Below are 15,909 nucleotides of genomic sequence, written 5' to 3'. Positions count from 1 at the left end.
AATTTTTCTTAGCAGTATTTGTATTTCAGTGTAGAAGTCATAAACATCTTTCACTAGATTCATTCCTAGGTACTTTATGTATTTTTATGCTATTGTAAATGGCATTTAAATATTTTCAAATTGTGTGTGTAAAGAAAAATAACTAGTATTTGTTACTTGACTTCGTACCTAGAAATTTAAAAAATTCACATTAATTGTAATAGTTTATTGATAGGTTTGACTTTTATGCATGCACAGTGACATCTGTGAATAATTTTAACTTCCTTTCTACTCTTTATGTCCATTTCTTTATTCTTAAAACTTTAGGCTCAGAGGTACATGTGCAGGTTTGTTTTATAGGTAAATAGATTATTTCATCACTCAGGTACTAAGCCTAGTACCCAAGTTATTTTTTCTGATCCTCTCCTTCCTCCCATGCTCCACTCTCAAGTAGGTCCCAGTGTCTGTTGTTCCCCTTTGTGTCCATGTGTTCTCATCATTTAGCTCCCACTTATGACAATGAAAACATGCAGTATTACGTTTTCCTTTCTTGTGTTAGTTTGCTAAGGATAATGGCCTCTTGCTCCATCCATGTACCTGGCAAAGGACATTATCTCATTCTTTTTTATGGCTGTATAGTATTCCATGGTGTATATATGCCACATTTTCTTTATCCAATCTTCCATTGATGGGCATTTAGGTTGATTCCATGTCTTTGCTATTGTGAATAGTGTTGCAATGAACATATGCATGTGTCTTTATGGCAGAAAGATTTATATTCCTTTGGGTATATTTACCCAGTAATGGGACTGCTGGGTCCAATGGTAGTTCTGTTTTTAGCTCTTTGAGGAATTACCACACTGCTTTCCACAATGGTTGAACTAATTTACACTCCCACCAACAGTGTATCAAAGTATTGCCTTTTCTCCACAACCTCGCCAGAATCTTTTATTTTTTAATAGCCATTCTGACTGGTGTGAGATGGTATTTCATTGTGGTTCTGATTTGCATTTCTCTAATGATCAGTGATATTGAGCTTTATTTCATATGCTTGTTGGTCACATGTATGTCTTCTTTTGAAAATGATCGTTCATTTCCTTTGCCCACTTTTGATGGGGTTGTTTTTATCCTGTAAATTTAAGTTCTTCATAGATGCTAGATAGACCTTTGTCAGATGCAGATGCATAACTTCTAAATATCGTCTCCCATTCTGTAGGTTATCTATCTACTCTGTTGACAGTTTCTTTTGCTGTGCAGAAGCTCTTAAGTTTAATTAGAACCCATTTATCAACTTTTGCTTTTGTCGTGATTGCTTTTGGCATCTTCATCATGAAATCTTTGCCAGTTCTTATGTCCTGAATGGTATTGCCTAGGTTGTCCTCCAGTGTTTTTACAGTTTTGGATTTTACATTTAAGTCTTTAATCCTTCTTGAGTTGATTTTTGCATATGGTGTAAGGAAGAGGTCTAGTTTCAATCTTCTGCATATGGCTAGCTATTTATCCCAGCACCATTTAATGAATGGAGTGTACTTTTTCCCATTGCTTGTTTTTGTCAGCTTTGTTGAAGATCAGATTGTAGGTGTCAGGCCTTAATTCTGGTTACTCTATTCTGTTCCATTGCTTTATATGTGTTTTTGTATCAATATCATGCTGTTTTGGTTATTGTTGCTCTATAGTATAGTTTTAAGTCAGGTAGCATGATGCCTCCACGTTTTTTGTTGCTGCTTGGCATAGGATTGCTGTGGCTATTTGGACTCTTTTTTGGTTCCACATGAATTTTAAAAGTTTTTTTTTCTAGTTCCATGAAGAATGCCATTGGTAGTGTGATAGAAATAGCACTGAATCAATAAATTGCTTTTGGCAGTATGGCCATTTTAATGATATTGATTCTTCCTATCCATGAGCATGGAAAGTTTTTCCATTTATTTGTATCATCTCTGATTTGTCTAAGCAGTGTTTTGTAATTATCATTGTAAAGATCGTTCACCCCCGTTTAGCTGTATTCCTAGGTATTTTATTCTTTTTGTGCAATTGTGAATGGGATTACATTCCTGATTTGGCTCTCAGCTTGGCTGTTGTTGGTGTACAGGAATGCTAGTGATTTTTGTACATTGACTTTGTATCTTGAAACTTTGCTAAAGTTATCAGCTGAAGGAGCTTTTTGGATTGAGACTATGGGGGTTTTCTAAACATAAAATCATGTTGACTGCAAACAGGAATAGTTTCACTTCCTCTCCTCCTATTTGGATGCCCTTTCTTTCTTTCTCTTGCCTAACTACTCTGGCCAGGACTTTTAATACTATGTTGAATGGGAGTGATGAGAGAGGGTATCATTGTCTTGTGCTGGTTTTCAAGGAGAATGCTTCCATATTTTGCCCATTCAGTATGATGTTAGCTGTGAGTCTGTCACAGATGGCTCTGACATTTTGTAGTATGTTCCTTCAATACTTAGTTTATTGAGTTTTTAATAGAAAGGGATGGTGAATTTTATCAAAAGCCTTTTCTACATCTATTGAGATAACCATGTGGTTTTTGTCTTCAGTCCTGTTTATGTGATGAATCACATTTATTGATTTGCACATGTTGAACCAACCTTGCATCCCAAAGATAAAATCTACATAATCATGGTAGATTAGGTTTTTGATGTGCTACTGGATTTGGTTTGTAAGTATTTCATTGAGGATTTCTGCATCAATGTTCATCAAAGATATTGGCCTAAAGTTTTCATTGTTGTGTCTCTGCCAGGTTTTGTTATCAGGACAATGCTGGCTTCACAGAATGATTTGGGAAGGATTTCCTGCTCTTCTATTTTTTTGTTAACAGTTTCAGTAGAAACAGTACCAGCTCTTCTTTGAACATCTGGTAGCACGTAGCTATGAATCCATCTGGTCCTGGGCTTTTTTTTGGTTGGCAGGTATTTACTACTGCCTCAATTTCAGAACTCATTATTGGTCTGTACAGGGAATCAACTGCTTCCTGGTTCTATCTTGGGAAGGTGTATGTGTCCAGAAATTTATCTCTCTTCTAGCTTTGTTAGTTTGTATGCAGAAAGGTGTTCATACTTGTCTGTGACGGTTGTTTGTATTTCTGTGGGGTCAGTGGTAACATCCCGTCATTTCTAATTGTGTTTATTTGGATCATCTCACTTTTCTTCATTAGTCTAACTAGTGGCCTAACAATTTTTCAAAAACGCAACTCCTGTATTAATCTTTTGAACGGCTGTTCATGTTTTGATCTCCTTCTGTTCAGCTCTAATGCTAGCTTTGGGTTGGTTTTCTCTTGGTCCTCTCATTGTTTTAGTTGTGCTGCTAGGTTGTTAATTTGATATCTTTTTAACTGTTTGATGTGGGCATTTGGTGCTATAAATTTCCCTCGTAACATTGTCTTAGCTGTGTCCCAGAGATTCTGGTATGTTGTATCTTTGTTCTCTTAGTTTCAAATAACTTCTTGATTTCTGCCTTAATTTCATTATTTACTCAAAAGTCATTCAGGAGCAGGTTAACTTCCATGTAAATGGTTTTGAGCAATTATATTTTTAGTCTTGATTTCAATTTTTATTGTGCTGTGTGTTTGGTATTTCAGTTCTTTTGCATTTGCTGACGATTGTTTTATGTCTGATTGTGTGGTCAATTTCAGAGTATGTGCCATGCGGCAATACAAAGAATGTATATTCTGTTGTTTTTGGATGTAGAGTTCTGTAGAGGTCTATCAGATCCATCTGGTCCAATGTTAAGTTCAGAGGTCCTGAATATCTTTGTTAACTTTCTTCCTCAATGACTTAATACTATCAGTGGAATGTGGAAGTCTCACACTATTATTGTGTGGGAGTATAAGTCTCTTTGTAGGTCTCTAAGAACTTGCTTTATGAATCTGGGTGCTCCCATGTTGGGTGCATATATATTTAGGATAGTTAGGTCTTCTTATTGAATTGAACCCTTTACTATTATGTAATCCCTTGTCTTTTTTGATTTTTGTTGGTTTAAAATGTTTTGTCTGAAACTAGGATTGCAACGCCAGCATTTTTCTGATTTCCATTTGCTTGGCAGATGCTCCTCCATCCATTTATTTTGAGCCTATGGGCGTCGTTGCATATAAGATGGGTCTCTTGAACACAGCATATCATTGGGTCTTGTTTTTTTATCCAGCTTGCCACTCTGTGCCTTTTCAATGGGGGCACTTAGCCCATTTATATTCAAGGTCAGTATTAATATGTGTGGATTTGATCCTGTCATTGTGTTGTTAGCTGGTTATTAGGCGGGCTTGTGTGGTTGCTTTATAGTGTGGCTCATCTGTGTACTTAAGTGTGTTTCTGTATTGGCTGGTAACCATCTTTTTTTTTTTTTTTAAGCTCTCTCTCAGAAGAATCATGGCAACCCTCTTTCTATATTTAGTGTTCCTGTCAAGATCTCTCATGAGATGGGTCTCCATTTTACAAGCATTTGCTTATCTAAAACTCTCTCAGTATTTGCTTATCTAAAAAGGATCTTATTTCTCCTTTGTTGAGGAAGGTTAGTTTGGCTGGATATGAAATTCTTGGTTGAAGATTTTTTTAAGAATGTTGATTATAGGTCCCCAGTCTCTTCTGGCTTGAAGGGTTCCTGTTGAGAAGTCAGCTGTTAACCTGGTGGGGTTTCCTTTGTAGGTGACCTGCCCTTTTTCTCCAAGTGCCTTTAATATTCTTTCATTTTGACCTTGGAAAATCTGATGATTATGTGTCTTGGGGATTATCTTCCTGTGTAGAATCTTGTTTTCTATAGTTCCTGTTGGTCTCTCTAGTGAGGCTGACGAAGTTTTCTTGGACAATATCCTGAAATATGTTTCCTAAGTTGTTTACTTTCTCCCCAACCCTTTCAGGGATGCCAATGATTTGTAGATTTGGTCTCTTTACATAATCTCATATTTCTTGGAAGTTTTGTTTATTCTTTTCTATTCTTCTTTCTTATTTTTGTCTGACTATCTTACTCCAAAGAGCCAGTATTCAAGTTCTGAAATTATTCAGCTTGGTCTCTCTCTTCTGCTGTTAATACTTGTGACTGCATTGTGACATTCTTGTGTTTTTCAGCTCTATCAGATCAGTTAGGTTCTTTTTTATACTGGCTATTTCGTCTGTCAGTGCCTATATCATTTTATTGTGATTCTTAGTTTCCTAGGATTGGGTTTTGCCATTCTCCTGAATCTTGATTATCTTCATGCCTATCCATATTCTGAATTCTATTTGTGTCACTTCAGCCAACTCAGCCTGGTTAAGAACCCTTGTTGGAGAACTAGTGGCCATTTGAGTTGACACTCTGACCATCTGAGTTGCTAGAGTTCTTCTGTTGATTCCTTCTGTCCGATGGTTCCATCTCTGCGTGGGGGTGTTCCTTTAACTGCTGGACTGCCTCTGATTGAAGTGGTCAGGCAAGCTCAGGGTAGTTGTGCTAGAGTTCCAGGTTGGGTGACCCTGCCCAGGGAGGAGAAGTGAGGACTGGGACTTGCATAGAGAACAGTCTGGTCACTTTTCTGAGGTGGGTGCTTTGTGTTGGGCATCTGTACCAGCCCCTGGTCCCCACAGACTCTCCAGAACCTGGAGGCAGTAAGGGTGAGGGCTATGAGACAGCAAAGATGGCAACCCATCACTCCCACTAGGAGCTCTGTCCCAGACAGTAACAGAGCTGCTACTGGCTTGATGGCCCTGGTGGGGATGGCTGGAGATCCAGGTTGGGAGGACCTGCTCGTTGAGGAGATATAGAATCAGGGACCCAAGTAACAGTCTGGCCACTTTTCCATAGGGCTGCTACAGTATGCTGGGGGTCCACTTCCTTTTCATCTTAAATTTTCCAGTACCTGAAGATATCAACAAGGAAGTCTGTGAAACAGCAAAGACAGAGGACTGCCCTTCTCTCTGGGAACTCTGTCCCAGGGAAGCACAGACCTGTTGCCGGCAGAACACACTAACAGGAGGTGGCTAGAGACCTCGGTTGGGAGATCCTACCTAGTGAGGAGTAACAGGATCAGGGACCCACATAAAAAAGCCATCTGGCTTTTTCCATAGGGTAGCCATGCTTTGCTAGGGGTCCACTCCAGCCCCTAGTCACCTCAGACTCTCTAAAGCCTGAAGACGACAGCTAAGGCTGCTAAACAGCAGAAGTGGTGGTCCACCCCTCTCTTTGGGAGCTCTGTTCCAGGGAGGTTTGAAACTGTTGCTAGCCAAAAAACACTGGAGCAGGTGGCTGGAAACCCTGGTCAAAAGGTCTCGTCCACTGAGGAGGAATGGGATTAGGGATTCATGTAAAAAAGCAGTCTGGCCACGTTTTCATAGAGCAGTTGTGCTGTGAGGGGTTATCCTTGAGAACAGTTGCTTCAGACTCTCCAAATCCCAAAGGCAAAGAGATAAGGCTGCAAAACAGCAAAGCTGACTGCCCCTCTCTCTGGGAGATCCATTCCAGGGAGGTTTGAAACTGCTGCTGGCCAGAAAACACTGGTGGGGGTATGGTTGTAGACCTCAGTCAGGAGATTCCACCAAGTGAGGAGAAATGAGATCCAGGAGCCACATGAGAAAGCAGCCTGACCACTTCTCCTTAGAGCTGCTGCTCTGTACCAGGGAATCACTCCAGTCCCTAACCATCTCAGACTCCCTAGAGCCCAAAGGCAACAATGGCTAAGAATGTGAAACATCAAAGATGACAGCCCCATCCCTCCCCCTGGGAACTCTGTCCCAGGGAGGCTTGGAACCACTGCCAGCTGGAAAACACCAACAAGCGTGACTAGTGACCCTGGTGGGGAGGTCCCCCACCCATTGAAAAGCCAGGTCCGGGACCTGCATAAAAAAGCAGTCTCGGTGCTTTTCCATAGGGTGGCTGCACTGAAGGCAATAGCTAAGGCTACAAAACAGCAAAGATGGCGGCCCACCCTCCCTCTGGGAGCTCCATCTCAGAGAGGTGTAACACTGCTACCAGCGGCTGGCTAGAGTTCCAAGCCAGTGGGTCTTATCCTGCAAGGTGCCATGGTAGTGGGTCCTGCAGACTATCACTGCTCTATCCCCTGGATTCAGCCTCTTTCCTAGGGGTACGTACAGGGGTCTAACGTCCCACTTGGCTGGAGTTGCAGTTGCTTTTGATGGGAAACCTGGGTATCCAAAGCTCCCAGGGCTCTATGTGTATCTGAGCGGCTGCATTGCTGAGACTCCACGTAATTCTGTGTATCAGGCTGCAGACTCTGGTGGAGTGGGCTCACAAGGGGATCTCCTGACCTGTGGGTTGCAAAGATCCAAGGGAGAAGCCTGGGTCACTGGGGTCACTCACTCACTCACCACTTCCCTGGGAAGAGGAGGCTCCTCTGGCTCTGTGTCACTCCCAAGTGGGTGATTGTCCTGATTGCTTTTCTCCATTCTTTCTGGGTCAAGTTGTTTTCTTGATGAATCCCAATGCGTGTACCTGGATGATTCAGTTGAAGGTGCTGTATTTACTTACTCCTTCTATTTCTCTCCATGAAAGTGGCACACACTAGCTGCTTCTAGTTGGCCATCTTGGCCAGCCTCCCCCTCCATTTCTTTTTCTTGCCTTATTACACTAACTAGAACCTCCGATAAAATATTAAACAAAATGGTGACAGTAGACATCTGTTCCTGACCTTGGGTAAGTAAGGGGAAACAGTCAATATTTTTAATCAGTGAGTATGATGTTAGCTGCAGAATTTTTATAGATACCATTTATAAGATTGAAAATTCCCTTCTGTTCCCAGTTTGGCAAAAGTTTTCATCATGAATGGGTATTGCATGTTGTCAAATTATGTTTCTGTGTCTCTTAAGATGATCACAATAGTTTTCCTTCTTTGTTCTGTTATGGTATTGAATTACACTGAACAATTTTGCATGTTAAGCCACCTACATTCCTAGAATAAAACCTAAATGCTCATGATATATTACCATTTTTCTATATCACTAAATTCAGTTTGCTAATATTTAAGATTTTTACATGTTTATAATGCAATTTTTCTTATATTGATTGTATCAGGTTCTAACCTTATAAGTGGAGATGTGTTTCCTCCTTTTCTATCATCTGGAAGACTCTGCATTAAGATTAGTATTAATTCTTCCTTAAGTATTTGGAATAATTTACCAGTGAAGCCAAATGAGGCATTTCTTTGTGGAAGGTTTTTAACTAAAGATTTCATTTCATTAATAGATACAGGACTATCCAAATGACCTAATTCTTCTTATATTAGGTTTAAGATGTTCTTAAAGAAATGTATTCATTTATTCTAAACTGCATGATTAATTAGCATAAGTTTTTATACTATTCCTTTTGTTTTAATATCTATGTGCAGACAGTTAATATCTATAGATATCCCTTTTTTCATTCACTACATTGTTCATTTGTGGCTCTAATCTCATCTCATCTACTTTGTGGGGAGTCTGAGGACAATCAGTCTTGCCAAGGCTTTATCAATTTCATAATCTTTTTAAAACCAACTCTTGGCATTTCTGTTTTCCTCACTGTACGTGTTCTGTCTCTGTCACTGATTTGTGCTCATCTCTTGATGATGGTGATGTTGTTTGCTATTAAATCTATCCATTGAGTTAATTATTGTTATTGTTTTTTTTTAGTTCTAAACTCATCTTTTTTAGTGCTGATCTGTAACCTGGACTACTAAAATATGGTTTCCCTGACTCCTATTCTGTCCCTCTACACAACAGCCAGAGATTCTTCAAAAATGTAATTCAGATATCACTTCTCAATTCAAAAACCTCCAGTGTGTTCCCACCTTAACTGAGAATAAAAGCTGAAGTCATGGCATAAATTTGGCCTCCTACTATACCTCTTTCCATTCTAGCTCCCTGGGCCTCCTGTGTTCCTTCAACATACCAAGCAGATTCCTGCCTCTCTTGTACTTGCTATTCCCTCTGTCTGGAACACCCTTAACCTTACATATAACAACACGGCATCCTCCCTCCTTTCCTTCAGTCTCTGCTCCAATGTTACCTTACCAGAGAAGCCTTGCCTGACCACCTACATAAAACAGCACCCCCTACTCCTGTCAATTTTCTCTGTTTTTTTTTTTGAGAGGGAGTCTCGCTGTGCTGCCCAGGCTGGAATGCGCTGCCACCATCTCAGCTCACTGCAACCTCTGCCTCCAGGGTTCAAGCAATTCTCCTTGCCTTAGCCCCCTGACTAGCTGGGATTACAGGTGCCCGCCACGATGCCTGGCTAATTTTTGTAGTTTTAGTAGAGATGGGGTTTCCCCATGTTGGCCAGGCTGGTCTCAAACTCCTGACCTCAGGTGATCTGTCTGCCTTGGCCTCCCAAAGTGCTGGGATTACAGGCGTGAGTCACCGTGCCCAGACTATTCCTGTCAATCTTCCTCTTAGTACTCACCGCCACCTGATAGTATTTCTTTATTCTATGTCTCCTAACAAACTACAATGTAAACTCCTCGGTGCAGGGTCTTTGTTTACTTCTGTACTCCAGTGAATGAGTAAGTACCTGATACATAATAGATGCTTAACAGATATGTTGAGTAAATTGGATAAATGAATACAGATAAACCTTGTAGGGAAGACATTCTGACCAAGGATGTTAGTAATAGCAATGAAAAGAAATATGGGGTGCGGGAAAATTTGAGAGGCATCATAAAGGAAGAATTCATAGGCTTTATGAGTTCTTATTTTAGGTTGAATAATGTCTCCCAAAAATTCATGGGCACCCAGAATGTGACTATGGTATAAGAAGAAATATATTTGGTCTTTGTCCCCAGATCCTGGTACAAAGCTTAAAACCTGTGGAATTGTATAAGTGATAGGAGTGGTTTTTGTATAATTCTTAACAAGTCCCTTTCAATCATACCTGAGTTGATGTTAATGAGGTAACTTAGAGTTGAGATCCCTAGATAGCCTAAGGATGGGGGCTGGTCACCAGAAAGACCAAGTGATTAGATGGTGAATGCTTTCAGGTTCACTCCCCTGACCCGTAAGAAGGGGAGGGGGCTGGAAACTCTTCAACAATGAGATTTTGAGAGCCTCCGGGCTGGTGACCACATTGACTTGCTGGGAGGGTGGCTCACACAGAGAGGGCATGGAGGCTCTGCACCACAATCCCCGACCCCCAACACCTTGCCCAATGCATTTCTCCCATTTGGCTATTCCTGACTTTTATCCTTTACAATAAACTGGTAAATACAGTGTTTTCCTGAATTTTGTGATCCATTCTAGCAAATTATCAAACTGGAGGAGGGGGTCATGGGAACCCCTAAGTTAGTCAGTCAGAATATAGGTGACTCAGACTTGCAACTGGTGTCTGCAGTTGGGGCAGTCTTGTGGGACTGAGCCGTTTAACTTGTGGGATCCGACTCTAACTCCAGGTAGTTTCAGAATTGAATTTTTGGACACCTGGTTGGTATCCAGAGAACAAAGAAATGATTGCTGGTATTGGAAAACACCCCAGAGTAACCTTATTTGGAAATAGGGTCTACAAATGTAATCAAGTTAAGATGAAGTTAGATTGGATTAGAGTGGGCCCTAAATCCACTATGACTGGTGTCCTTACATAAGAGGAGTGAAATCTGGACACAGAGCTGCAGATACACAGGGAGACCATCATGTAAAGACAAGGCAGAGACTGGAGTGATGTGCCTGTCTAAAACCCAAGGAACCCCAAGGATTACCAGCAACTACCAGAAGCTAGACAAGGGGCATGAAAAAAGATCCTCCTCCAGAGGCTTTTGAAGAAGCATGCTCCTGCTGGCACTCTGACTGTAGATTTCTAGGCTCCAGAACTGTGAGAGAATAAGCTTCTGTTGTTTTAAGCCACAAGGTTTGTGGTAATTTGTCATAGCAGCCCTGGGAAACTAATATAGTGCCTGACTAAATTTGGTGATAAGGCAGACCTCAGGATGAATCACAGGTTTGAAGCCTAAGTGACTGCAAGAATAACTTCTACTGAAAGAAATGGAAAGTCCAGAGGGAAAATTAGTGGAAAGGAATGATTCTAATTTTTACTTGAGTGGTCCAACACAATCACAGGATAGTCAAATCGATGCCTTAGTGTTATAAACATTATGACACAAAGGACTAATAGAACAATTAAAAGAATATAGATATAAGAATTAAGGCTGGGATTCCCCTTTTACCACCTTCTAGTCAAATCCAATTAACTTTTTTTCAATGGTCATGTTAATGACCATTTATCTTTAATACCTTTCTTTACCTTTGGTTCCCATAACATCACAATATAGCTTCTACCTCTGTTCACCACCACACCTAGCTCCTCATTCTAAGTAAACAGTATTCTTCAGCGATCTGCAAAATCTTGAGTTTCTAATTATATTTCTCTAATTTGAATTATTCATCTCTGTACTTCACATTCTATTATTTCTAGTTACCTATATCTTTACTTAAGGGTCTACGTCATGTCTACATGGATGCACTGCCATCATTTCCTATCTGACATGTGTTTTGTACCTTTCTACTCAACTGACATTCTTCAATCCATTATAATAACTCCACTTACATCTTCTCACAGCTAAAATACTTGGTAGTTTTCTTTCTTATTTACCAATATATTCTGCAATTATTTTTTCCTTTGAAATACCTCTGGCAGTCACCCTTTACTTTCATTCCTGTATTCCAAGCCCCAATTCTAGACTTCTTACCTCACTTTAAGTTTACTATAACAGCTTCCTAACTGGTCTCCTTGTCTTCAGACTTTTTTCTGTCTAGCATAGTGGTTCTCAAACTTTAGAGTCCACATAAATCACCCAGGAGTGACTAGTGGGATTATTTAGGTGTTTCTTGCATGTTATCTTATTTCTCCAACAGGATTATATAGTTATCAAAGCCAAGGAGTAATCATGGCTTCTATTTCCCCCCAGTGTATAGCGTAATCTAGGCCACACAACATACTCAATCAGATATTTTGCAACTTCAAGACTATGATTTATCTCTTTTTTGAAAACATTCATAATAGTATCTGACCAAGAATTATTTCAGAGACATATACCTTAGAATAAAAATAACAAGTTGTCATTTCAGGTTCCTCAAGAAAAAAGAAAAACCCAACTCACTGTGTTCACTTCAAGAGATCTCTCTTCAATGGGGGTGGGGGGAATACACTCTCTCTGTATGTATCAGTCATAGAAGGGCATCCCAACTCAAGATCCTGGTCAAGCTTTTCCAAACAAATCAACACAATAAAACATCATTTACACCAAAGTCTACTTAAAAACAGCAGAAATGACAATCTCTGTGCTTAGGAACTTAGAGCTGACTAAACATAGATGGCAGTGAGCCATCTTATCCAGCCTCAGGGAAAAAAGAACTTTTCACAGGAAAGCAACTCTAAAGGATTATTTCTGCACTGGGTTCTAATTTGTGATTTTTGTTAAGTCTTATGGCAAAAAATGTCATGACTTTTGGCATTAAAGAACCTAAGAAGTCTGTTGCACTCTTATGAATTATATTTATGTAATCTGATAGCCAAAATGGTCAAATAGAAGCATTATCTTTAACTTGAATGAGAAAAGGGTATGAGTTAAATTAATTTACAGTGATTATTCTGACATAAGAAACGACTCATATGGACCATAGCTATATTAAGCGAAAAGTTGTAAAGTATTTGGAATCAAAGAAAGTAGGAAATTAAAGCCTAACAGAGCAGTGGAAAGAGCACCAGACTGAGAACAGAAACATGTAGATTTTAGTCAACTTTTGATTCTTACTAGTTAAGTAATCTTGGTTACCTCCTACTTTATTTAGTTTGCTAACTTGTAAAAGCTATCTGAATGCTAAGATCCCTTCCAGTCCTAAAATTATATACACTTATATACTTTTTAATTGTATTTCTAAGTTACACATGATGTTTTTCTATTTTAATTGATGTAAACTTGTAAGCTCCTAGGGCAGTGTCCCACATAGTAGGACAACTCTAGGTTATAATCATTCACTGAATTGACCTTAATAATTTCACTATGACTTAAATCACAATCCATAGATCACATTTTAAAAAGTAATATGACTATTTACTATCTTCACACTCATCATCTGGTAGACATTTCAGTAGAAAAAAAAATTCATCCTGTCACAATACTAATGAAATGTTACTTTGTAGTGTTTTGGGTTTTTTTGGTTCAATTATTATTATTATTATTATTTTTCTGAGATAGGGTCTTGCTGTGTCATCCAGGCTGGAGGGCAGTAGTGCCATCATAGCTGTTTGCAATCTTGAACTCCTGGGCACAAGTGATCCTCCCACCTCAGCCTCCCAAGTAGCTGGGACTACAGGCATGTGCCACCATGCACAGTTTTTTCATGTTTTATAGAGATGGAGTCTGGCTATATTTTGTAGATTTTTAAAAATATAACCTCCTCCCCTCCTTCTGGTATACTTATGATTAGCTGATAATCTCACCACTGGGTGTCACTTTTGCTTCAAAAGAATTCAACCCAAACTAACCTCAATAATTAGAATTTGATCTGTAAGATACTTATCCCTAAAGCCTCAAAATTTAGCTCTTACAATTTCTTGCTGTAACATGGCTTCAGATGTTTCTAGGTTTCAAACACAGTGCAAACAAAAATCAGTAGGATTTCTGAGATCATAGGTCATAAAACAATCCTCTGAAATCCCATTAATATTCATACACTTTTCAGTACCTACATCGACAGAAAGGAAGAAAAGTGACATATACAGAAAAATAAACAAGCGTGCATATTTGGGTATAAAACACTGGGATCCCTATATAATAAATGCTGTTTTTCCAGTAATACTACTTCTAGCATTATGAGAAGATAAAAGTAATATCCAGAGACCAAGAAAATAGAGAAGGAATGACTTTTAGACTACTCATGTTGTCACTCCAACCATCAGCAACATTTGGCAGTGATATCCAATTACATAAAAAGGGGTCTAGGAACTGCTATGTGGTTTTCAAATTCAGAATAACTGAACGATCTACAGTTATTTTCTCTTATCCAAATATAAACAGTTAACCTTTCCAATAAACAAACAGATATTAAGATAATGGTTCCTGCACCTAGAAGCATTTTCCTCTCACCTCAGATCTTCTTTCCTCTCCACAACAAATGCTACTATTAAGGGAATTTATCAAATGGAGACAACTCAAATCATTTGTGGGACTTTACATATAACACACACACACACACACACACACACACACACACACTTTATCATGTCCCTCCTCTTCCTCTAATCCTGTTGAAAAGATTACCATGTCCTTCCCCTCCCTTAATCACCGCCATGAGTCACGGTTACTAATGGGACCTGTTACATTATTCTTGGGTTTGCTGAAATAGAAAAAAGTTGTAAGTCACTGATTTAGAAGATCCATCTAGATACATTATTTCCATGATGCCCTGGATTGTTTCCAAGAAAACAAAGTTAGGTTCTGGAGAAAAGTATGCCTGCAAAGGTAAAACTTAAAAAGGATCACAATGCTGTGGGAACTACTGTGGCAGTTTCAGAAGCCAAGGGAGTCCCAGTTCCTCCTGCTGGAGCAAAGAAATACTTGCTCTTGTATTTCTGAATCGGAAACAAAAAAGCCTTTTAACCACGAAAGCAATAAAACAGATATTAGGCATAAATGAAACAAGCTTAATCACACCATAATTTAACTGGAGAATGTGTTAAATATGACTTCCATGGGATGGCCTAGAAACTATCACTCTGAAAAACACCTTCTATATGGAAAAACGCATGTCAGCTCAAAACAACTGACTTACATACAAAATTTAGAAACAAACCTGCTGGACAGTTTGGATTTTCCCAATTTATTTCTGCAAGGTTGACAGCAAAATGTCATGCTTATATATCAAATTAAACATATCACTAAAATCTCAGATTCAACTATATATTTTATTCTCCTATAAGAGTTTATTAGGATAGACGAGGTAGCTCATGCCTGTAATCCCAGCACTTTGGGAGGCTGAGGTGGGAGGATCAGTTGAGGTCAGGAGTTTGAGACCAGTCTGGCAAACATGGGAAACCCTGTCTCTACTAAAAATACAAAAATTAGTCGGGCGTGGTGGCACATGTCTATAATTCCAGCTACTTGAAAGGCTGAGGTATGAGAATCGCTTGAACCCAGGGGATGGAGGTTGCAGTGAGCCGAGATTGCACCACTGCAATCCAGCCTGGGTGATGGAGTCAGACTCTCAGGGGAAAAAAAAAAAAAGAATTAATTATATTTTACTCCATAGAAATAACCTTTTTTGCTTTTTTTTTTTTTGAAACAGAGTCTTGCTCTGTCGTCCAGGCTGGAGTGCAGTGGCACGATCTCGGCTCACTATAAGCTCTGCCTCTCGGGTTCATGCCATTCTCCTGCCTCAGCCTCCCGAGTAGCTGGGGCTACAGGCGCCTGCCACTACACCTGGCTAATTTTTTTGTATTTTTTTAGTAGAGACAGGGTTTCACCGTGTTAGCCAGGATGGTCTCGATGATCTCCTGACCTCGTGATCCACCCGCCTCCGCCTCCCAAAGTGCTGAGATTACAGGTGTGAGCCACCATGCCTGGCCAGAAATCACTTTAGTAAGAACCACTTGCCTTTTTCTGGGCAATTGCAGCTCGCTGCAGTTTCTCCTTAGCTTGATTGCACTTTTCTTCTCTGTCTGTGATACGCTCATGAAGCTTATGCTTTTCTTCCAACCACTGTATCTGTTTCTCTTCCAACATCCTGTCAGAAGAATGTATGTAAAACATGGAAGTTAAATAAGTTCTTAGGATTAAATAGATATTATCACAAGTATAAGCAAACTCACTATCTGTCTGACAACATTCTTAATTATCCAACTGCAGGCCCTCCTGTATGGCCACTTGTTTGCAAATCCGACCATTACCAAGCACGTCCTATGAATAAGGCACTGGACTCAGAACACTGTGTATTGTATCATCTGTTCTTTACAAAAACCCTGAGTTAGGTATTTCTGTCACCTTTATACT

General features: G+C 39.6%; 1 protein-coding gene across 4 annotated transcripts in view; it reads right to left on the bottom strand.

Annotated features, from left to right (window-relative positions):
* Positions 1 to 15,909, bottom strand: part of CEP83 (centrosomal protein 83) — a 201,458-nt gene that overhangs the window by 56,159 nt on the left and 129,390 nt on the right. For all 4 annotated transcript variants that reach the window (XM_030819844.1, XM_030819842.1, XM_030819845.1 and 1 more), the window contains one exon: positions 15,514 to 15,643. In XM_030819844.1, coding sequence (XP_030675704.1) covers positions 15,514 to 15,643 — 130 coding nt within the window. The remainder of the gene's footprint in view (positions 1 to 15,513; positions 15,644 to 15,909) is intronic.

This window comes from Nomascus leucogenys, chromosome 10 (genome assembly GCF_006542625.1).
Source record: "Nomascus leucogenys isolate Asia chromosome 10, Asia_NLE_v1, whole genome shotgun sequence".
Lineage (NCBI taxonomy): Eukaryota > Metazoa > Chordata > Mammalia > Primates > Hylobatidae > Nomascus > Nomascus leucogenys.
The sequence above is the reverse complement of the archived record's forward strand: the minus strand, read 5'-3'. Positions and strand labels throughout refer to the sequence as shown.